The sequence below is a fragment of the Dendrobates tinctorius genome, unplaced genomic scaffold, assembly GCF_039654945.1.
Source record: "Dendrobates tinctorius isolate UK_male_01 unplaced genomic scaffold, ASM3965494v1 ptg000035l, whole genome shotgun sequence".
Taxonomy (NCBI): domain Eukaryota; kingdom Metazoa; phylum Chordata; class Amphibia; order Anura; family Dendrobatidae; genus Dendrobates; species Dendrobates tinctorius.
Window position 1 is genome coordinate 48,710,440 of NW_027361703.1, and position 24,324 is coordinate 48,734,763.

A 24,324-nucleotide genomic window follows, 5' to 3' on the forward strand; every position below is an offset into this window, starting at 1 on the left:
TGAGACGCATATCCCAGTATGGTACAGTTACCTTACTGGAATATACAGTACGTCTCAATTCTGTCGGCAGCGCAGAATTTGACCACCAACTCCCTTTACAGGAGCAGACCTACACCTCCACATTGTCTGTTCTCAGGTCAGGGGGTATATGGGAATTGTAGCCCATCATACGAGAAAGCAGCAGCGGCAATGGTGTCAGATTGCTGGATCCAGGTTTCAGTAAGTCACATGAAGCAAATTAGAAAGGAAGAAATCTTGGATGTAAAGGAGTTTGTTGCATGATGACCATATATGCTCCATGGTTTTTTAAACACAGTGTTAGCCTGCTAGAAATGTGAGACTTTTATGGACAAATGCAATCATAAAAATTTAGTATTTCAAGCCAAAAAGGCTAACACAACCCCTTTGTAATTTTGAATTTTTGCAATAGGTACGAAAAGATGGTCTAAAAAATGTTGAAAAATAAAGATAAAATGTAATTTGCCAATTATAAACATGAAATGTTGCAAAATCTGCAAATATTATGTTGCCCAACAGTGTTGCTAAATTAGTAAATGTAACCTTACCTGTACATTTGTCGGCTTCCAACACGTACCCAGTAGCACAGTCTTTACATGTTTCTGGACCCTCACCAGAGCATCCTGCACAACTGTTATGGCATCCTGGCATGACAAACCGACTCATATTGTTATATGTTGTTTTAAGACAATCTCCCTCATTGGCTTTGAAGCATCATGCTCCTCAACTACCCCCACGTAGAACAGCTATGCTTCTCACCTCAGTTACACAGTGACACATCGTATACAAGAAGAGACAAGTCACTCATTCCCACTAGGGTAGTGAATACCTTGCTTTGGCCCAGTTCCCAACTATTTTTCTTGCTACTGTTGAACATATATATGCCAGTATTGCTGAAATACAACTCTGATGGATATGATATATACCACTCCATGTGCATATACCAGCTTACATTGGTCACTGACTATTATATTAATATATATTTTATATATATATATATATATATATATATATATATATATATATATAGTAAACGAGAAATGAGTAAATCAAACAAGCAGCAGATAAAGTAATGAAAACACCGAGGTGACATAATCCCAACAAAATGCAGTCTAACTAAACGGGACATTCCTAGGAATAACATTAGAATGTAGAAGATACTCACTTTTACATGAAAACGATCCTTCTGTGTTTAGACAATACTGATTCTCTTTACATGGAGGTTGTTCTGTTGCACATTCATCAACATCTAAAGAAGGAAGTGATGATATATATAAAAATATATGTTGTAAACACATACAAGTCTAACGTTCAACTTCGCATGTGATTTATATTCTATTGTGAATAATATATGGCTAAAAGATTTCCAAATCATTGCATTCATGTTTTCTTCATGTTTTACACAGCATCAAACGTATTTATGATTGGCACGGCCACCTTCAGGACATTACTACCCATACTGGTGTATTGACTCAGCCTGCCCCCCCCCCCCCCACCACCACCTTTTTTTTTTTTTTTTTTTTTTTGCTTCTGCTCACTGGGCCCCAGGGGCAGGGGTGGGTTGTAACACACATATCCACGAAGGGCGAATTCCTGGAACTCCACGGCTGTCAAAACAGAATGGCAGCGCAGCTCCAGTGGAGCCCTTTCTGCCTTTTTTGTGACATGCTGGTGACGGAGCCTATGCGATTACCTCACGGGATGTCCCGACATGTATGCATGCTGGATACTAGAAGTGAAGTTGTAGGGGATTGTATGAGAGGCAAATATCTCCTCCCACGTCATTGCAGATTGTAAGCTCTCACAAGCAGGGTCGTCTTATTTTGCTTTAATTATTGTACTCTCTTATCTTTTGTTACTTATGACTTGTGTATGAACTGTTAAACTGTAAAGCTCTAAATATGTTGTCGCTATATAAAGATTATTATTATGAAAAACTAACTAAAAAAATTAAATGGAGTGAGGAACAGCAAATGATGATGAAAAGAGAGTGAAGGACAGGGGATAGTAAATTATGTATTAAGGGTGAGGGATGGGGGACAGTAAATGATCATGTATTGAAGAGGGGGGGAGCAATTGACGTATTGAAGGTAGGGTGGAGGGAGACAAGTGATGAATTGAGGGTGGGGGTGGGGAACAGCAAAATAAATGATGATGACTTGAGGGTGGGGTGTGGGGGAGAGCAAAAGAGGATGCCTTGAGGGTGGGGTAGAGTAAATGACTATTAACTGAAACTGGGGGTGGTGTACAGCAAACGATGACGACTTGATGGTTGGGTGTAGGAGAGAGCAAATGATGAACTGAGTGGCGGGAGATCCTGTTACTGTGCAGGGAGGCAGGGAGGCACTGTCGTTTTCTCTTCATCTAGCGTAGTGTAGAAGTTGGGGAATGTGCTCTGGAAGCCATACTCTAGATAACTGTGTGTTATTCTCTGCAGAGACAAGTCCTGCAAGGAAGAAGTGATGGCGGTCTGGCCAATCAATGTGGTACCTGTACACTGAAAATATACACTATATACAGAGCTCCCGTGTATAATGTGACCAATGATCACTGTATTACCTGTATACTATAAACAGAGATCCTGTGTATAATGTCACTGGTGAATTCCTGCATTACCTGTACAATGACACTATACACTGTATAATATGTAAAGAGCTCCTGTGTATAATGGCACTTATGGTAATATTAGTATTGTGGGGTTTTTTATTAGTGATCACGATTGTAGTATTTGGTCACTATGTGGTGGTAATATGTGATCAGGTTATGGTGTAGCAGTATTTATTTCTTGTATGTGGTATTATTTGGTCACTATATGGTGGTAATATGTGGTTTGGTCACGGTGTGGCAGTATTTGTTCCTTGAATGTGGTATTATTGATCTTTTAAAAATGTATGTGACACATTCCCATAAAGAAAAATAAAATAAACAATACTTTTTTTTTTAGACAAGATTTTATTTAACAAATCTTTAATAGGTTAGAGTAGAGTAGCAACCAGCCAAAAGAGTGCCCTGTCGTGCTGGAAAATTTGAAAAAAATATATATATATATCTTTTGGCCAAAACAAAAGCTAATGGCAATTTGTGTGATATGATGTTCGATGGGAACTGGTGATATTTGATTGGTGACGAAGTAATGCAGAAGTAGTTTTTTCAAGAGTGGGCAGTGGTACTGTGGAAGGTTCAAGAGATGGAGGAAAAGCTGGTGTGGGTGTGTAGTCTCGGTGGAGTCTCAAGGGAGCCCGAAAATTTTGCCATGAAGGGGACCTGAAATGTCTGGTGGCATCTCAGGTGACCAGGACCTGTACTTCTGGACTCAGGAGGGAGTGGAATGTTTCGAAGATTCGTTTTGAATTATCGGATAGTGATGTGATGAAGGTGGTAAAGTAGACTTGTTTGCCAAGATGGAGAGCAGGGTTATAGGTTTTGAGCGTGAATTTATAGTGAATGAAGTCTCTGGGTGAAAGCGATTTTCTCCACTGACACTCGGCACACCTTGAGCAGCGCTGGAGAAACACGGGTATTACTTACCTGGTAATGTGTTTTTTCGTAACCATGACCGCACAATGAAACAGAAGGGATCCGCCCTTCAAGGACAGGAAACTTTCAAGATAAAAAGGGCGCGGCTCCTCTCCACATCAGTTGTTTTACATGGCATGAGAGGAACTCCGCGGATTAGTGTACATTCAAAATACATCCATTTATTCTTTACATTTCTTCTAGCTCCCATCACCCAAGGGAGTGACTGACTATAACAATGCACCGAATCAAATTGTGATCAATAGGGAGGGAATATAAGGGTGCCGTCATGGGTTACAAAAAAAAAAATACCTGTGTTATTCAGTCACCCATGATGGCACAGCGAGAGAATTACAGAGATTTGTAGTTTTTTATGGAGGGATCACAGCCTGTAACACCCTTCTCTCGAATGTGAGGTCAGAGGAAGCAGACAGATCTAACCTATAGTGTCTGAAGAAAGTAGAAGGAGAGGACCAAGTGGCTTCCTTACAAATTTGGTCGATGGAAGCATCTGCTCTCTCCACCCAGGATGTCACCATGGCTCTCGTGGAATGGGCCTTGAGACCTTCAGGAATAGCTCTGCCTGCACTAACATAAGCTAGCTTAATGGCCTCTCTCTCACTCATCTATCTATAGTCTGTTTGGACACCCTAAAGCCCTTCCTCAATCCTCGGAAAGAGACAAACAGGGCCCTTTGCTTCCTCCAGGGCTCCGTTATCTCTAAGTAACGTAGGAGACATCTCCTAACATGCAGGCAATGAAGCCTCTCCTTCTGGTTACTCGGGTTAGGACAGAAAGGATTATTTCCTGAGCCCTATGGAACCTTGACGCCACTTTGGGGAGGTAGGCTGGATCCAACCTCAACACTATTCTATCACCCAAGAACCTGAGTATAGGGAGGGTCTGCTGATAAGGCTAGCAAGTCACCTACTCTACGAGCTGAAGTTAGTGCCACTAGTAAAAAAGGTCTTTAACGAAATTATCTTTTCTGACACAGAGTCAAATGGCTCAAAGGGACTCTCTGCTAAGGCTGACAAAACCAGATTTAGATCCCAAGGAGGATGTATAGGAGACGGGACAGAGTTTGCTCTACTACAGGCTCTGATGAATCTGGCCACCCATCTATCATTTGCTAGGTAACAGTTGAATAAGACTAAGGGATATGATCCTAATTAAGGAACTAATACTTCTTGTTTCTTAGCCCATTTATGTCCATGTCTGGACGCAGGACTGCTTTTTCATCCAGTTTTTCCCGGCTCATGTGTTAACAAATATCTGTTTCGTGTTACATGCTGTACTATTCTATGTGAATTTTATATTTTGACACCATTACATTAAAGACTTCTTTAATATTTTTGGATATTTTGGTATTATGGTGGTTATTGCTCCGCTTGCTTGGTGTTATTACATATCAGGAGCTCCATAGGGGATTTGTCTCCAGAAAGTCACTGAGGGTGACTTAAGAAGGAATACTATTATGTACTCTGTACTTGGGATCTTGTTATTCACAGTTGAATAAGGCAGCCAGAGCTGAAACTTGCACTTTAAGGGTGCAGACTGCCAATCCCAGCTCTAGTCCCTTCTGCAGAAATTCTAGTATAGCCACTACCGGGAACCACCTCCTGTACTAGCCCATAGAAGGATAAAAATTTCTTCCAGACTCTCCCATAAATTGTCATGGTTATCAGCTTTCTGCTACTAAGCAGTGTAGAAACTAACCCAAAGCCTTTCCCCCTCTAGAAGTGACCTTTCAAATTCCAGGCTGTTAAATGCAGCCCAAACATTTGAGGATGAAGGAAGGGTCCCTGTGTCAGAAGGTCTTGGTCCTCTGGGAGGAACCATGGATCCGTCACAGACATTGTCCTTAGCCAGTAAAATCATGGCCTCATGGGCCAAAATGGGGCTATCAAAATTACTCTGGCTCTGTCTTCTCTGATCTTTCTCGAGACCGCCGGTATTAGGCATATTGGAGTGAAGGCATATAGGAGTCCTGGTGTCCACTCTATCCTGAAGGAGTCTACTGCATACGGATTGTCCGCTGGGCTTAAGGAACAAAATTTCTGGACTCTCCTGTTGCTCCTTAAAGCAAAGAGATCTACCTTGGGTCGACCCCACATGTCCACAATCTGATCGAATACTAATCTTTTCAGGGACCAGTCTCCCTGTTTTAACTGATAGCGACTTAGGAAGTCTTCTTTCAGGTTGTCTACTTCTGGGATATGCAGGGCCGATAATGAGAGGAAACAATGTTCTGCTAGACTTCCTCTCTGTTATTCCTATTAGCAGCAGAGACCGCGTGCCTCCTTGGTGATGTAGGTTACCGCTGCTTGATTGTCTGACAGGATTCTGACATGCTGCTTTTGCAGCTGCGGTAGTAGCCCATTCAGTGCCCTTTCTATAGCCAGAAGCTCCCATTTGTTCGATGATGGGCCCCTTTCCTCTTGAGACCAGGGACTCTGGAGCCACAAGGTGTCTAAGTAGGCTCCCCACCCCAGGGACTGGTGTCTGTTGTGACTATTCTGGATGCCCTGTATACCCAGGGAACTCCTCTTGGAGCAGATTCGATCTGTAGTCACCAATTGAGTGACCGGACTACCATGTCTGGGAGGGTAAGTTTTCTTTCTAAGTGACCCTGTAGGACTAGATAGTTCTGTAGCACACACCACTGCAGTTCTCGTGTTGAACTGAGTCCATTTTACTGCTGGTATGTAGGTGTTTAGAGACCCCAACAGTGACATTGCTTTCCCGAGTGTCATTTCTGGCTTCTTTATTGACAAGACTAACTGATCTTTTCCTCTTTTTCCTCTGGGAGCCAGTACTCCTGTGCCACCGAGTCTATTACTAGCCCCAAGAAGACCTGCACTGTTGCTGGTTTCAGTTTGGACTTTTGTAAATTTAGCTGCCATCCCAGCTTCTGTAAGGTCTCCATGACTATCCCGACTTGTTCCTGACAATGAAGAAAGCTTCTCCCCACAATCAGGATTCGTCCAGATACGGTATTATTAGAATGTCCTTTTCCCGAAGATGGGCTGTGACTTCCGAAATCAGCTTGGTGAACACCCGAGGGGCTATTGCTAACCCGAAGGGGAGAGCTCTGTACTGGAAATGAGCTATACGAGATCTTATTTCCACTGCTACCCTGAGGAACTTGCGATTCTGCTTGCAGATAGGGACGTGGTAGTATGCGGCCTTGAGGTCTAAGACTATCCTGTAACACTGTGGGAAGAGGAGTTTTACCGCCGATCTTACTGTCTCCATTTTGAATGAAGGAACTATCAGATAGCTGTTGAGACCTTTCAGGTTTATGATAGTTCTCCAAGAGTCGTCCATTTTTCTTTTAATCATAAAAAGAGGGAATAAAATCTCCTTTTCTTTTCCTCCACAGGAACATCTTCCAGAACATGTTTATCTAACAGTAATATTACCTCCTCTTCCAGGCCCCATTGTTTTGCTTGAAAGGGCTGTACCGGGGTTTGTATGCATCTCTGAGGTGGCAGACTGAGGAAATTAAACTTTAGGCCTGACCTTACAATCTGTCGAATCCAGGCACTGGATGAAATTCCATCCCAGGCCAGGAGGAAGCGAGAGAGCCTCCCTCCTACCTGGGAGAAGTCGTCACTGGGAGGACTTCTTGGTGTCTTTGGAGGGTTTGCCAAAATAAAAGCCTTTCCCTCCTCTGGACCGCTTGTCAGTTCTGTCTCGGTCTCTGTATGGCTGGCCCCTGAACCTGCGACCCTACCGAAAGGAGCGCCAAAAGGATGGAAATGGCTGCTTCGGAAATCCCTTCTTATCCCCTGCCATTTCCAGTACTTCATCTAGTGCCAGCCCAAATAAGAAGTTATCTTCACAAGGCAGGGAGCAGACTTTTACTTTCGCTTGTATATCTCCAGGCCAGCATTTAAGCCAGACTGTGTGACGTCCCGAATTGGCCAGTGCCGCTGATTTGGCCACCAGTCTTGCCGAATCTGCTGAGGCGTCCGCTAAAAACACTGCTGCTGCTTTGATGGTAGGAACCGCCTCTAAGATAGTCTCTGTGAGACTCGCTGTTCCAGCTGATCCTCTACATTGTCTAGCCAAACCATCAGAGATCTAGCCACATAAATGGCCGCAATGGCTTGTCTTAGGCTAGTTTCACACTTGCTTTTTTTTGCAGCGCGTTTTTCCCGCAAAAAAACGCATTAAAAAAACGCATACAAATGCATACAAACGCTGCGTTTTTTTCTAGCATTTTTGTGCGCATGCAGGAAAAAAACGCAGCGTTTTTGCGCGTTTGTATGCGTTTTTTGTGCGTTTGCGTTTTTTTACAGATTTTGGAAAAACCCCACAAAAATGAAAAAACAACCATTCAACAACACACCAGACCAATGGGACTTCATTGTGGGTGTGGTATGTTAATATATAGACCCTGTCTACAGTATTCTTCACATTTGCTTGATTCTTCTCGTGACCATGGATCTGCGCTGGAAGAGTTTTCACTTCAACTTGGATTTGGACATCGCGATGGCTCAGGCGTATGCAGTTGCTTGCCATGAACAAAGGAAGAGAGAGAGGCAGCGAAGACGGCGGCGTATGTGGATACATCCGATTGTTGAACTCCGGGAGAGCCGTGGGGCATACCACACCCTCTACAGCGAGCTCCAGTCAAACCCGGAGAAATTTACAGATTATATCCGGATGTCCCACGAAAGTTTCATGGATTTGCTTGCTCGTGTCCAACAATCCATCCGGAGACAGGACACACAGCTCCGTCGTGCGATTCCTCCTGAAGAACGGCTACTGGTGACATTACGGTATGTTTTAAAAACCAAGGGGTGCGGTCTGATGGTTTTTTTAAATTTAGTATTCAAAACCGTGGGTAATTAGTTTTCGTGAATGTACTAATATTTTATTTTATAGTTTTTTAAAATAATATACATAAATATTAATTTTACTTCTTTGTCTGTTCACAGATTCCTGGCGACTGGAGAAACCCTATCTTCACTACACTTCCAGTACCGTATTGGAATCTCTACCTTGTCTGGAATTGTTGCTGACACCTGCCGGGCTCTCTGGAATGTTCTTTGCCCAGAATTTATGCCCCTGCCCACCGCTGAAAAGTGGATGGAAATTGCTGACAAATTCTGGACAGTATGCAATTTTCCCAACTGTTTGGGAGCTGTTGATGGTAAACACATACGGATCATCAAACCCCAAAGAACGGGATCTGAGTACTATAATTACAAAAAGTACTTTTCAATAGTACTCATTGCGATTGCGGATGCCGGATGTATGTTTGTAGCAGTGGACATTGGAGCATTTGGCCGTGGTAATGACTCACAGGCTTTTAAAAACTCAGACATGGGCCGGAGGTTGTATGGCAACCAATTTAATTTCCCTATGCCACGGCCTCTTCCTCACACCGAAGCTCCGCCACTGCCCTTTGTAATGGTTGGCGATGAGGCTTTTCAAATGTGCGGAAACTTACTGAAACCCTACTCCAGCCGGGACTTGGACCACACCAAAAAAATATTTAATTACAGGCTGACCAGGGCCAGAAGAACTGTCGAGTGTGCTTTTGGGATTCTTGTTTCCAGATGGCGAATTCTGGGCACGGCCATTAATCTTAAACTTGAAACAGTCGATGAGGTGGTGAAGGCCTGTGTGGTTCTACATAACTTTGTGATGGCTAAAGAGCACCCGACCTTTGAACTGGACGATGATGCTCCTAACCCATTGCCGGAATTCACTCAGCACACTCTCAGGTCATCCGTTGAAGTTGGCCAAATGAGGGACCAATTTGCGGCCTACTTTATTTCTGATGTAGGACGGGTGCACTGGCAAGATGAAATGGTGTAATATTTTTGTTTGTTTATGGTAATAAAAAACCTTATTTGATACCATTACTGAGTGCACTATATTTTTTAAACTCCAATTTAATAAACTTCCCATGTATAACTGAATTTTTTGATGTTCACACACCTGGGCAGGTAAATACACATATGCGTTAAAATGCAGCATTGCTAGTCTGCGTGAAATATATTGGAACGAGCAAAGCTGCAGGCCATGAATCAGGAAACCATTTTTTTTCAAGAGAAAATTGTGCAACTAGTTGAAAACAAAGTATGTGATTTTCTCAAAACACAACCCTCAAAACCCAACCCCAATGAAAGTCCATGGGGAATACAAGTCAGCATTGAGTGGATGAATGTAATCTGCTCCATTCCAACTTACAAGTTATTACACTAGGCCTTTGAATGACTATACTAGGCCGTGGTATTTCAAATATGAGTATAGTAGGCCTTGGGCCTACTAGTATAGTCATATGTGAAATACCACGGCCTAGTATAGTCATACCAAGGCCTACTGTAATAACTCGATTTTTAAAAACTAGCATCTTGTTTCACAAAAAACAAACTGGTGAAACTAGAAAGAAACTTATAATTTTCAACAGTTTGTTTTTCATGAAAAAAGATTCTAGTTGGTAAAACTAGAGTTATTACACTAGGCCTTTGAATGACTATACTAGGCCGTGGTATTTCAAATATGAGTATAGTAGGCCTTGGGCCTACTAGTATAGTCATATGTGAAATACCACGGCCTAGTATAGTCATACCAGGCCTACTGTAATAAGATGCTAGTTGTTAAAAATCGAGTTATTACAGTAGGCCTGGTATGACTATACTAGGCCGTGGTATTTCAAATATGAGTATAGTAGGCCTTGGGCCTACTAGTATAGTCATATGTGAAATACCACGGCCTAGTATAGTCATACCAGGCCTACTGTAATAACTCGATTTTTAACAACTAGCATCTTGTTTCACAAAAAACAAACTGGTGAAACTAGAAAGAAACTTATAAGTTTCAACAGTTTGTTTTTCATGAAACCAGATTCTAGTTGGTAAAACTAGAGTTATTACACTAGGCCTTGGAATGACTATACTAGGCCGTGGTATTTCAAATATGAGTATAGTAGGCCTTGGGCCTACTAGTATAGTCATATGTGAAATACCACGGCCTAGTATAGTCATACCAAGGCCTACTGTAATAACTCGATTTTTAAAAACTAGCATCTTGTTTCACAAAAAACAAACTGGTGAAACTAGAAAGAAACTTATAATTTTCAACAGTTTGTTTTTCATGAAAACAGATTCTAGTTGGTAAAACTAGAGTTATTACACTAGGCCTTTGAATGACTATACTAGGCCGTGGTATTTCAAATATGAGTATAGTAGGCCTTGGGCCTACTAGTATAGTCATATGTGAAATACCACGGCCTAGTATAGTCATACCAAGGCCTACTGTAATAACTCGATTTTTAACAACTAGCATCTTGTTTCACAAAAAACAAACTGGTGAAACTAGAAAGAAACTTATTTTTAAGACAAGTTTCAACAGTTTGTTTTTCATGAAACCAGATCCAAGTTGGTAAAACTCGAGTTATTACACTAGGCCTTGGTATGACTATACTAGTCCGTGTTATTTCACATATGACTATACTATGCCTTGGGTTGGTTTTTAACATGTATTTACCCATCAGTGTGTGTGAGCGGCGCAAACAACATTAATGAAACTTAGTAATGGTGAACCACAAATGTAAATTTGTTTTTTATCACAAAAATAAACCAAAAAATTATTTTTTCCGGCGTTTGGGGGCAGATGGTTTCAATTTGGGGGTGTGCAGGGAATATGCAACACTTGCTGTTGAAGACGGTGTTTGAGGGGAAGGGGCAACAAAACTTGTGGGGGAAGGTAGTCCAGTTAAGGGAATCAAACTAGGAACACTTGGAGGAGAGGAAATCTGTTCAGGTACATTAGTTGTAATGGCATGTCGCCGTAGGCTTGTGTGCCTGGACCTACTTTGGCCCAATGCCCGCCTTGATGGATTTCGCCTTGAAGTAGGGGCAAATATTGAGTGTAGGTCCCCCGTCTGCAGGTGTGGCTGCTGCTGCTGAGGTGGCGACTGCTGCTGAGGTGGCTGCTGCTGCTGAGGTGGTTGCAGCTGCTGCTGAGGTGGTTGCAGCTGCTGCTGAGGTGGTTGCAGCTGCTGCTGAGGTGGTTGCAGCTGCTGCTGAGGTGGTTGCAGCTGCTGCTGAGGTGGCTGCTGCTGCTGCTGAGGTGGCTGCTGCTGCTGCTGAGGTGGCTGCTGCTGCTGCTGCTGAGGTGGCTGCTGCTGCTGCTGCTGAGGTGGCTGCTGCTGCTGCTGAGGTGGCTGCTGCTGCTGAGGTGGCTGCTGATGAGGTGGCTGGAGCTGCTGCTGAGGTGGCTGCTGCTGCTGCTCTTCGTTGTCAGTGCTCGTCCTTGCAGGAGGACTGGTGGCGGCAGTGATGGTCCAGGTTTGCAGAGTGGTGGTGGCAGGGCTACTACACGTTGTTGTAGCGGCAGGGCTGTTCCATGTTTGCCTAGTGGTGGCTGAGCTCCACGCATGCATGGGAGTGGCGGTGGTGCTCCAGACAGGAGCAGCGCTTGCCATGGTGGTGTCGGTGAAGTGACCAGCTGCACTCAGACTTGTGGTGGTGTAACGGTGGGTGTCCTGGCTTTGAATAGAGGTGTCCGTGCAGTGGTATGCAGCACAAGTCGGTAGTGAGGTGAAGCGAGTCAATGGTGGCACAGGTGGAAAGGACACCACTGACTGCTGACCGTACCGATTATGCTGCATAGCCTGCAAGAAAGCATTGTTGCAGGCCTGCAGCACATTCAGCTGTTGATCAGGACTAAGGTGTTCCGCCATGCCCTTTTCAATCTTACTAAAAAAATGGTGTGCTGGTCTGTTGAGGTCGGCCTCCAGACGGTCAAGGCGCTGTTCTACAGAATTGAAGCGGTGTTCAAAGTGGTTAAAACCACGTTCCATGAGTGCAAAACCGCTTTCAACTCTGTCGGACAGTGACTTGAGGCTGGAATTAAATGTCTCGCTCAAATGCATAAACTCGGGCAAGACATTCCTGTCCAAGGCCCTCTGCCGCTGGCGGGTAGTGCCCGCATAACCAGTGGCAGAGACCTGGGACAGGGGAACACCTGATGGCCCAGCTTCCTGGTCACCAGCTGTGTGTGTGGTTGACCTGCAAGGTGCTTCCTGGCTGTCGGATGGCTGGGACGGGTCAGAGGACGTCCGAGGAAGGACCGCTCCAGGGCCAGGTTGCAGGGTGCTGCTCCAGGTGCTGTTGAAGAAAGGAAAATCATTACTACCATGCCTTTACAAGAAGCATCAGCTGTGGATTAGAAAAACACAGATTAATAAAAATAAAAACCCAAAATTTATAATACTTACGATCTCGTGGCAAGGACCGGTCTTAGGAACTGCAACGCGTTATAGTGACGGTATCTAGTTCTGGTCCTTGACGCAGATCCACTGCGAACCTGGCCCTCAGCACGAACATCACTGTTGAAGCGGTCCTTGATCGAACGCCAACGTGTTCGGACTTTGTCCACTGTTGATAAAAAAAAAACAGTGCCGTCAAGGACAACAGTCACTGCGGCACAATGTAGAAATACAATACTCAAAGCAGTCACTGTAGACCACGATGACACTGTTGGGTTTCCTGCTAGAATACACCTAGCACGAAACCCAACAGTGCCGTCAAGGACAACAGTCACTGCGGCACAATGTAGCAATACAATACTCAAAGCAGTCACTGTAGACCACGATGACACTGTTGGGTTTCCTGCTAGAATACACCTAGCACGAAACCCAACAGTGCCGTCAAGGACAACAGTCACTGCGGCACAATGTAGCAATACAATACTCAAAGCAGTCACTGTAGACCACGATGACACTGTTGGGTTTCCTGCTAGAATACACCTAGCACGAAACCCAACAGTGACGTCAAGGACAACAGTCACTGCGGCACAATGTAGCAATACAATACTCAAAGCAGTCACTGTAGACCACGATGACACTGTTGGGTTTCCTGCTAGAATACACCTAGCACGAAACCCAACAGTGCCGTCAAGGACAACAGTCACTGCGGCACAATGTAGCAATACAATACTCAAAGCAGTCACTGTAGACCCCGATGACACTGTTGGGTTTCCTGCTAGAATACACCTAGCACGAAACCCAACAGTGCCGTCAAGGACAACAGTCACTGCGGCACAATGTAGCAATACAATACTCAAAGCAGTCACTGTAGACCCCGATGACACTGTTGGGTTTCCTGCTAGAATACACCTAGCACGAAACCCAACAGTGCCGTCAAGGACAACAGTCACTGCGGCACAATGTAGCAATACAATACTCAAAGCAGTCACTGTAGACCACGATGACACTGTTGGGTTTCCTGCTAGAATACACCTAGCACGAAACCCAACAGTGCCGTCAAGGACAACAGTCACTGCGGCACAATGTAGCAATACAATACTCAAAGCAGTCACTGTAGACCCCGATGACACTGTTGGGTTTCCTGCTAGAATACACCTAGCACGAAACCCAACAGTGCCGTCAAGGACAACAGTCACTGCGGCACAATGTAGCAATACAATACTCAAAGCAGTCACTGTAGACCCCGATGACACTGTTGGGTTTCCTGCTAGAATACACCTAGCACGAAACCCAACAGTGCCGTCAAGGACAACAGTCACTGCGGCACAATGTAGCAATACAATACTCAAAGCAGTCACTGTAGACCCCGATGACACTGTTGGGTTTCCTGCTAGAATACACCTAGCACGAAACCCAACAGTGCCGTCAAGGACAACAGTCACTGCGGCACAATGTAGCAATACAATACTCAAAGCAGTCACTGTAGACCACGATGACACTGTTGGGTTTCCTGCTAGAATACACCTAGCACGAAACCCAACAGTGCCGTCAAGGACAACAGTCACTGCGGCACAATACAGAGCAGGGAAATACTCACTAAACGCCTTTTTGTAGGATGCTGTGGCGCTGTCCCAGCCATCCATCAACGCTGCGGCCACCTCATTCCATAGCCGCCGGGTCACCACAATGTCCTTGTGCAGCCGGTCACGGCTGTCCCACAACGGCGAACGCTCCTGGACCAGGCTGATGAGCTGCTCATTATCCAGGTACACGTCTTCATCCCGTTGTGGAACCTAGACAAAACACATTCATTAGAATAATCCAATTTAAATTGAATAAAAAGTTACAAAAAAAGAAACATAAAAAAAGAGTAAAAATAGAAGATAAAAAATAAAGAACATTACAAATCATTTGATACTTACATTCCGTATCACCACCGGGACTTGGCTTCGCTGCTCCTGCTCTTCGCCCTCACTAGTCCCGTCCACAGAAGAGGATGATGACGATGTCTTAAAAAAGTTGAAAAAAACGTAAGAGATTTGGAGAAGCAGCAGATATACTTACCAGATGCACAAAAATAATCACCTCACGGTCTGCTTGCGCCAATTCCTGCCGCGATGGGGAATACTCTGATTCTGAAGACATACTGCATGTAAAAATAATAAAAATCATTAGTACATACATAATTTAAAAGGACAGGCATATAATGTAATATACTCACATTCTTCGCTGATCAGATGGGTTCTTGGTTGACTGTCTGCTCTTCAATCTGTCAGTGTAGTAGTGGCAGAGTTTTGGCAGGCACCTCCTTTATATAGACTTTTTTTTTTGACTTTAGAAGATTATAACTAGGACAACAAGTGGACACCACCAAAAAAACGCAGCGCTAAAAAAACGCATACCTGCGCATGCCAGTGCGCACGTATGCGCATCCATAGGCTATAATGGCCATTTTTAGCGCAAAACGTGCGCATGCGCTTTTTTCAAGGGCCAAAAAATGCAACATGCTGCGTCTGGAAAATCCCAACGCACACCCCAAAAAAACGCAGCGCATGAAAATCGCATACATGCGCTGACCAGTGCGCAGGTATGCGCACCCATGTTAAATATAGGGGAAAAAACGCATGCGCAGGTATGCGTTTTTTTCCAGCGCTAAAAAACGCAAATGTGAAACCAGCCTTAATCCCCCACCGAGGACTCCCCTGCTGTTTTAAGGAAACTGTCCGTCTTCCTATCCAATGGTTCCTTTAGGGACCCCAAGTCCTCAAACGGGAGAGAAGATTTTCTTGAGACCTTTGATATTGCCACATCCAATCTCGCTGCCTTATCCCAGGAAGAAGACGCTTCCTCATCAAATGGATATTTTCTCTTTAATGAGCTAATTGATTGCATCTTCTTGTCTGGTTTCTCCCATTCCCTTTTAATAAGGCTTTGTAGCTGCTTATTAATGGGGAAGGCTCTACGCCTCTTTCTCTGTAACCCGCCGAACATGAGTTCCTGGGCTGATCTCTTGGCCTTATCATCCACCAATCCCATAGCAGATCGGACAGCTTTTATTAGTTTGTCCGTAGCCTCTACTGGGAAACTAACATCTTCCTCTGAACTACTCTCAGAGTACAGTGATTGATTTGAGTCCTCTGGCTCTGAACATGTGAAGTCATCTTGCGATGCGAAAGAGGGGCTGGATCTATCTCTCCCTTTACTGTCAGTGTCCGTTGGGGCTTAAATTTGCCGAAAATTAAGTAGTTTCTTCCGCAATGGTTTTGTCAATACAATCCTGACAGTTTTTTTTATCCCAGGAAGCTCCTAGTTGGCGTCTGCATAGGGGACACTCCTTATTTTTAAATTTGGTCTTGCTTTTTCTAGGGACCCCTTATCCATGATACCTCGCGGAGGGCCTCACCACACGTTCCCAAGACCGAGGTAGGGAGCCACTCTATCAGGGAATAGCGTGGCTTGTGCCCTGTTCCCCCACAAACGCTCAGGGAAGACAGGAAACTCCTGGTCTCCATGGCACACTGGATCTCAGGTTGTAAAAGGCACTTGCATCCACCACCGGCCCAGATTCGCCCAGACACCGGTGTCCACAGGCCGCGTGGTCTGACAATGTCTCCCCACGCTTCGCTCAGGGAGGGCACGACAAATGTGGCCTCCGAGGCGCTACTGGTACCTGGTGATGGATGCAGCAGGACTCTGCCTGTCCAACCCCATCCGACCAAGGCCCAGGCATCCTCTTCTGTCTTCTTAAGATTTCATCTTGAGAATTTCCCATCAAGGACAGGAAATCAACTGATGCGGAGAGGAGCTTCCCTTTTTATCTTGAAGGTTTCCTGTCCTTGAAGGGCAGATCCCTTCTCCCTCGTTGTGCCGTAATGGGTGACTGAAAAAACGTGTTTGCAGCGTGTGCCAGGGATGCCACTGTATGTGTCTGGTCTTTGAGTGTTGCAGGTGCGGCTTCATTCAAGGTGTTCTGAAATGTACAATTATAACGTGTTAATGCCGAGTCTGCACAGGAGAGGAAGGAGATGGGAGCTAAAAAGGACTGTACATTGTTCATTAGCTGCTGGGTGTTGATGACACGCAGATTTCTGTGTGTATGGCAAGTGGGAATGTCCTGAGGAAGGAAAGAGTTCTTGACAGAGAAGGAAAGAAGATTGTGGTCAGAAAGTGAGAGAGGAGTTAGCAAAAGTCATACACTGAACAGAGTGGTGAAGCAACCAGGTCCAGAGTATTCCCATCTTCATGTGTAGGAGAGTTAGTAAGCTGTGAAAGGCTGAAGCAGGAGGTTAGAGAAAGAAGATGAGTGGCAGACGGGGAAAGCAGATCATCAATGGGGATATTAAAATCCACCATGATGAGAGTGGGACTGTCACAGGATGGGACGTGTGAAAGCCACGTGGCAAAGTGATACAGAAACTGACAAAAGGAGCCAGGAGGGCGATACACAACCGCCACCTGCAGGGAGATGGGTTTGCAGACTGTGTAGACTTCAAAAAGGAAGGAAACATAAGTGAGGGTACCAGGGGGATACCCTGGAAAGCACATTGGGATGGAAGCTGCAAACCTAAACCTCCACCTTGTCTGTTCTCAGTTCAGGAGGTATATAGGGATTGTAGCCCACCATACAAGAGAGCAGCAGCAGCGGTGTTGGTGTCAGACTGCTGTATCCAGGTTTCAGTGAGAGTCAGAAGATCAAGAGAATTGGAAAGGAAGAAATCTTGGATGTAGAGGAGTTCTTTACACGAAGACCGTATTTGCGCCATGGTTTTTTAAAACAGTGTTAGCCTGTTAGAAATATGACTTTTATGGACAAATGCAATCATAAATATTTTGTATTTCAAGCCAAAAGGTTAACCCCACCACTTTGTAATTTTTGCAATAGGTACCAAAAGATGGTCTAAAAAAAATGTCATAAAAGAATGATAAAATTTACCGTACATAATCGAGTATAAGCCGACCCCCCTAATTTTGCCACAAAAAACTGGGAAAACTTATTGACTTGAGTATAAGTCTAGGGTGGAAAATGCAGCAGCTACTGGTAAATTTAAAAAATAAAAATAGATACTAATAAAAGTAAAATTAATTGAGACATCAGTAGGTTAAATGTTTTTGAATATCCATATTGAATCAGGAGCCACATAATGCTCCATACAGTTCATGATAGCCCCATAAGATGCTTCATACAAAATATGCCCCATATAATCTGCACAAAGGTTAATAATGGCCCCATAAGATGCTCCATCGAATAATATGCCTCATTTGCTGCTCCATAAAGGTTATGGCCCCATATGCTGCTCCATAAAGGTTATGGCCCAATAAAATGTCCATAGAATAGGCCCCATATGCTGCCCCCATAAGATGCTCCATAGATTATGCCCCCATAAGATGCTCCATAGATTATGCCCCCCATAAGATGCTCCATAGATTATGCCCCCATATGCTGCCCCCCATAAGATGCTCCATAGATTATGCCCCCATATGCTGCCCCCATAAGATGCTCCATAAATTATGCCCCCCATGTGCTGCCACTGCTGCATTTAAAAATAAAAAAAACGACCTACTCACCTGAGATATTTACCTGTCCCCCGGTCCATCACTGCTTGCTGCTGTCTGGCATGTCATCTGTCAGTGACGTTCAGACTGCAGGGGGCACGGCGCGCACTAACCATGTCACAGTGCCCTCTGCTGTCTGAACGACACTCACAGATGACATGCCAGACAGCTGCAAGCAGCGATGGACAGGTATCCCTACCTCTGAAAAGAAGGACACTGCTAAACAGAGGCCAGATGGAGTCCAGATTAACTCTTCTGCCACATTATAGTGAATGGGTTTCACTTGAATCATATCATTGGGATATTTAGATGGAAACCGCAGTATAAGTACTCACCGTAGAGGGCCGGTTAACCCCTTGGCGATATGCGCCATACTAGTACTGCGCATGCCATGTCTCCCCCTTTGATTTGGGCCCCGGCGCTCAGCCTGTATCTTTCCCGGCACATGTCAGCTGTTTTGAACAACTGACATGTGCCCAAAACAGCTGCAGGTGGAATTGCGATCCACCCGCGGTTGTTAACCCGTTAAATGCCGCTGTCAAACGCTGCAATGGCACTGGAAATCCGCCCATCGGTGACGCCCGTCACGTGATCGCGCATCACCGATGGGTCGGCATGACAACCAGAGGTCTCCAGGAGATCTCTGCGGTTGTCAATGCTGGATTGATATGAGCGTCTCTCGGTGGTCAGAATCACCTGATCAATATAAAAAAAAAAGAATTAACTCGATCGTTAAACAGCGTAGCGAAAAAAGTAAAAACGCCAGAATTACGTTATTTTGGTCGCTGCAACATTGCATTAAAATGCAATAACGGGTGATCAAAAGATCGTATCTGCACCAAAATGGTGTCTTTAACACCTTTACCCACAAGGGTGGTTTGCATGTTAATGACCGGGCCAATTTTTACAATTCTGACCATTGCCCCTTTATGAGATAATTCTGGAACGCTTCCATGTATCCTAGTGATTTTGACAATGTTTTCTCATGACATATTGTACTTCAAGTTAGTGGTAAAATTTCTTTGATATAACTTGCGTTTATTTGTGGAAAAAATGGAAATTTTGCAATTTTCCAAATTTGAATTTTCATGCCCTTAAATCACAGAGATATGGCACACAAAATACTTAATAAGCTTAATAAGTAACATTTCCCAAATGTTTACTTTACATCAGCACAATTTTGGAACCCCAAATTTTTTTTGTTAGGAAGTTATAAGGGTTAAAAGTTGATCAGGGATTTCTTTTTTTTACAACACCAATTTTTTTTTTTTTTTTTTTTTTTTTTTTTTTTTTTTTTTTAGGGACCACATCAGATTTGAAGTCACTTTGAGGGGTCTATATGATCACAAAAAAAAAAAAAAAAATTACTTCAGGTCCAAGTTTTTTCATTTTACTAAAGGTAACAGGAGAAACAGGTAACAGGAGAAATTGGACTGCAAAAGTTATTGTGCAATTTGTCCTGAGTACGCTGATACCACATATGTGGGGGTAAACCCCTGTTTGGACGCATGGTAGAGCTCTGAAGGGAAGGAGCGCCGTTTGACTTTTTCAATGCAAAATTGGCTGGAATTGAGATCGGACGCCATGTCGCGTTTGGAGAGCCCTTGATGTGCCTAAACAGTGGATATCCCCCACAAGTGACCCCATTTTGAAAACTAGACCCCCCCCCCAAGGAATTTATCTAGATGTGTGGTGAGCACTTTGAGCCCCCAAATGCTTTACAAAAGTTTATAACGACGGGGCGTGAAAATTAAATAAAATCATATTTTTTCCACAAAAATGATTTTAGTCCCCAATTTTTTATTTTCCCCAAGGGTAACAGGAGAAATTGGACCCCAAAAGTTGTTGTCCAAGTTGTCCTGAGTACGCGGATACCCCATACGTGGGAGAAAACTACTGTATGGGCACACGTCGGGGCTCGGAAGCGAAGTAGTGACATTTTGAAATGCCGACTTGATGGAATGGTCCACGATCGTCATGTTACGTTTGCAGAGCCCCTGATGTGCCTAAACAGTAGAAACCCCCACAAGTGACCCCATTTTGGAACCTAGACCCCCCCAAGGAACTTATATAGATGTGCGGTGAGCACTTTGAACCCCCAAGTGCTTCACAGAAGTTTATAATGTAGAGCAACAAAAACAAAAAAAAAAATATGTTAGTCCACAAAAATGATTTTTGCCCCCAATTGTTTATTTTCCCAAGGTTAACAGGAGAAATTGGACCCCAAAAGTTGTTGTGCAAGTTGTCCTGAGTAGGCGGATACCCCATATGTGGGGGTAAACCACTCTTTGGAGGCATGGCAGAGCTTGGAGCACAGTTTCCCTTCTTCAATGCAGAACTGGCTGGAATTGAGATCAGACGCCATGTCGAGTTTGGAGAGCCCTGATGTGCCTGAACAGTGAAAACCCCCCAAATCTAACTCCAACACCAACATACCCCTAACACTGATCCCAACCCTAACCCTTGCGGGAAAATGGAAATAAATACATTTTTTTTTCATTCTATTATTTTTCCCTAACTAACGGGGTGATAAAGGGGGGGGGGGGGGGGTGATTTACTATTTATAGCGGGGTTTTTCCTGCGGAAAAAAATAGAACTACATTTACCGGTAGTTGGGTTTCTAAGACCCTCCACGACAGCACATAGGAGGCTGCCTCCCCATCCTGATTAGGGACAGGAAACAAGAGGTTAAATAGCCCTCCCCTTCCTCTAATCCCCAGTGTTTTCCAAGGACCACATAGAGTGAATGCTTGAAATATTATTTATTCACATAAGTCACATGAACAAAATTTTGTTAGGGGGGAAACTACCCGTGCTGTCGTGGAGGGTCTTAGAAACCCAACTACCGGTAAGTGTAGCTCTATTTTCTCTAATCCCCTCCACGACAGCACATAGGAGGTATACCAAAGAATAATGGTTTAGGGAGGGACCACGGCTTGCAGGACTTTCCTGCCAAAGGCTAGATCTCGTACTGACATAAGATCTAATCTATAATGCCTCGTGAAGATATGGACTGAAGACCAGGTCGCGGCCTTGCAGATCTGCTCAATGGATGCATCAGCTTTTTCTGCCCAGGAGACGGAGACAGCTCTGGTGGAGTGGGCTTTCAGGGATACCGGAGGAGGTAGATCCTGGCTTTTATAAGCGGCTGTTATCGCTTTTTTGATCCAGTTAGCTAAGGAGCTTTTGGACGCTTTCTTCCCCTTGTTTGGTCCGCCATACTGAACAAAGAGATTCTGATCTTTCCTCCAAAGTTTTGTCTCTTCCAAATAGGTCAGAACTGCTCGCCGGACATCCAGTGAATGGAATACTCTCTCTAATCCCTCAGGCTATCACAAAAGGAGGGCAGTATTATTTTTCTGGGATCTGTGGAAATCCGAAGACACTTTTGGCACAAAGGAAGGGTCTAGCCGAAGAATTAGCCTATCGTCCAGAACTTTTAGATAGGGTTCTCTGATGGACAGAGCCTGAATTTCTCCCACTCTCCTTGCCGTTGTAAGGGCTACGAATAGTGCTGTTTTCCAGGATAGTTTATCTGGGCCTGGTCGATAGGTTCAAATGGAGGGTTCGTTAGACCCTTTAGTACTATATTCAGGTCCCATGTCGGGGCCATGTTGGGTTTATTTGGATGGATTCTGGAAGCTAGTAACAAACCTCTTGATCCATCGATGCTCTGCCAGGCTTTGATCGACGAAAGAACTTAGGGCTGATATTTGTACCTTCAAGGTGCTTGGTTTCAGACCCTTGGATAACCCGTCCTGTAAGAAGTCTAGGATCTTTGACACGTTGGGGTGGAAGGGATCTATGGGAGTGGATCCGTACCATGCTGGAAAGGTTTTCCATATTTTGGAATATATGGCATTTGTGATAGGTTTCCTACTTTTTTGAAGTGTAGCTATCACTCCATCTGAGGCGCCTCTGGCTTTCAGAATTTTGGTTTCAGAAACCAGGCTGCCAAGCTGTGGGGAGCCGGGTGAAGGATGGGACCTTGATGTAGAAGGTCACGGTCCGTGGGCAGGATCAGGGGACCCTCTGAGTTCGTCAGTTTTAGGGCTCCGAACCAGCTCCTTTTTGGCCAGAGAGGGGCGATCAGGATAGTGTTGACCCAGTCTGTCCTGACCTTTTGCAGAGTTCTTGGTATTAGGGAATCGGCGAAAAGGCGTATGCCAGTCCGAAGTTCCACGGGTGAGCGAAGGCATCTACTCTTGAGTGTTTCTCGTTCGGCCCTATGGAGAAGTAAGGCTTTGTTTTGGCATTTTCCCGGCTCGCAAATAGGTCTACCTCTGGGAGACCCCATTTTTTGGCTAAGGTATGGAATACTCTGGCGTTGAGGCTCCATCCCCCTGGATCTCAGTCTGTCCTGCTTAGGAAGTCTGCCTCGGTGTTGTCGGATCCTTTTAGGTAGAAACCTGAAAGGGACTGGAGATTGTGTTCTGCCCAGCTGAATATCCGTGCCGAAACATTTTGCAGACTTCCGTATTTTGTGCTGCCCTGATGACGTAGATGGGCCACAGTGGTCATATTGTCGGAGTAAATTCGGACATGAGTTCCCTGGACTAATGTTTCTGCTGCCTTTAGGGCTTCTTCTACCGCTCTCAGTTCTCCGTAGTTGGAAGATTGTTTTCCCATGTCTCTGGGCCAGAGTCCCTGGAAGACTCCAAGAGATGATACTGCTCCCCAGCCGCGTTTGCTGGCGTCTGTTGTGATTGACATCATGGGATCCTGTATCCAGGGTGTCCCTTTCACTAGATTTCCCTGGTTGAGCCACAAGTTGAGAGACAGCTTTACGTGCTGGGGTAGGGAGATTCTCGTATTGAGGGTCTCCGGGTTTTTGTTCCAGCGGAAAAGGATATATGTCTGGAGTATCCTTGAGTGGGCCTGGGCCCAGGGGACCGCTTGGATGCACGGTCATTGACCCCAATGTTGACATGGCAAACCTTATGGTCACTGTTTTCTGACTTTTTAGAGTCCGAACTTTTGATCTCACATCCACCTGCTTGGTGGATGGAAGAAAGGATATTTGGTTGTGGGAATCCAGGAGTATCCCTAGAAAGATCTTCCTGGTTGAGGGATTCAGGTGTGATTTCTCCATGTTTACCATCCACCCCAGGGACGTCAGGGTCTGCAGGACTGTTTGTAGGTGTTGTCTTAGAATGGTGTTGGAGGGAGCCAAGACCATGAGGTTGTCTAAGTAAGGGACGACACCTATATCCTTGCCTCTGAGGAATGCTACCACTTCTGCCATTATCTTTGTAAATGTTCGGGGTGCCGAAGAGATGCCGAAGGGTAGAATGCTGAATTGGAAGTGGTGTACTTCCGTGTCTAGAGTGACTGCGAACCTTAGATATTGCCAATGGGATGGATGGATGGGAACGTGGTAATAGGCCTCTTGGAGATCTATGGTGGCCATGGCAAAGTCTCATCCAATCAGTGGTATTGTAGTCTTTACCGATTCCACCTAGAAGTGTTGGTACCGGACGTATTTGTTTAGCTTCTCCAGGTTGATGATGACCCGGTATTTCCCACTTGGCTTTTTTTTTTTTTTTTTTTACTAAGAACAGTCGTGAGTAGTGGCCCTGACCTTGTTCCAGTTCTGGGACTGGAGAGATTACCGCTGATGATAGCATCCTTTGGAGCTCGTCGTGTAGAATCTTTTGCAGTTTTGCTGACGGAAGATGTGTAACTTCAAGTTTTGTGGGGGGCTGAAGGAAAATTCTATTTTTTCTCCCCATCTGACAGAGTCCAGGATTTTTTGGTTCGTTGTTATCTCCTGCCAGCTCGGGAAGTAATCTGCAATTCTGCCCCCTACTTGCTTGGCGTCATTTTTTTGTCTCTCTCTGAACGGGAATCGTGAAAAATATTCCTGCCTCTTCCGCCATTTGGGTAGCTCCAACGTCCCGTTTTCCCTTTACCCCTGTATTGCGGGGTTTGAGTCTGGGGTGGATGGTTTTTCTTCTTGACGGTCACTTTCTCTAATAGTTCGTCCAATGCCGGCCCAAATA

The 24,324-nt window shown here is 44.7% G+C and overlaps 1 protein-coding gene across 1 annotated transcript in view; it reads right to left on the reverse strand.

The window, feature by feature from the left end:
- CRELD2 (cysteine rich with EGF like domains 2) overlaps window positions 1–24,324 on the reverse strand; it is an 82,595-nt gene that overhangs the window by 8,394 nt on the left and 49,877 nt on the right. The window contains exons 7-8 of the mRNA XM_073573480.1: window positions 1,184–1,267; window positions 567–662 (exon numbers count right to left, since the gene is read on the reverse strand). Coding sequence (XP_073429581.1) covers window positions 567–662; window positions 1,184–1,267 — 180 coding nt within the window. The remainder of the gene's footprint in view (window positions 1–566; window positions 663–1,183; window positions 1,268–24,324) is intronic.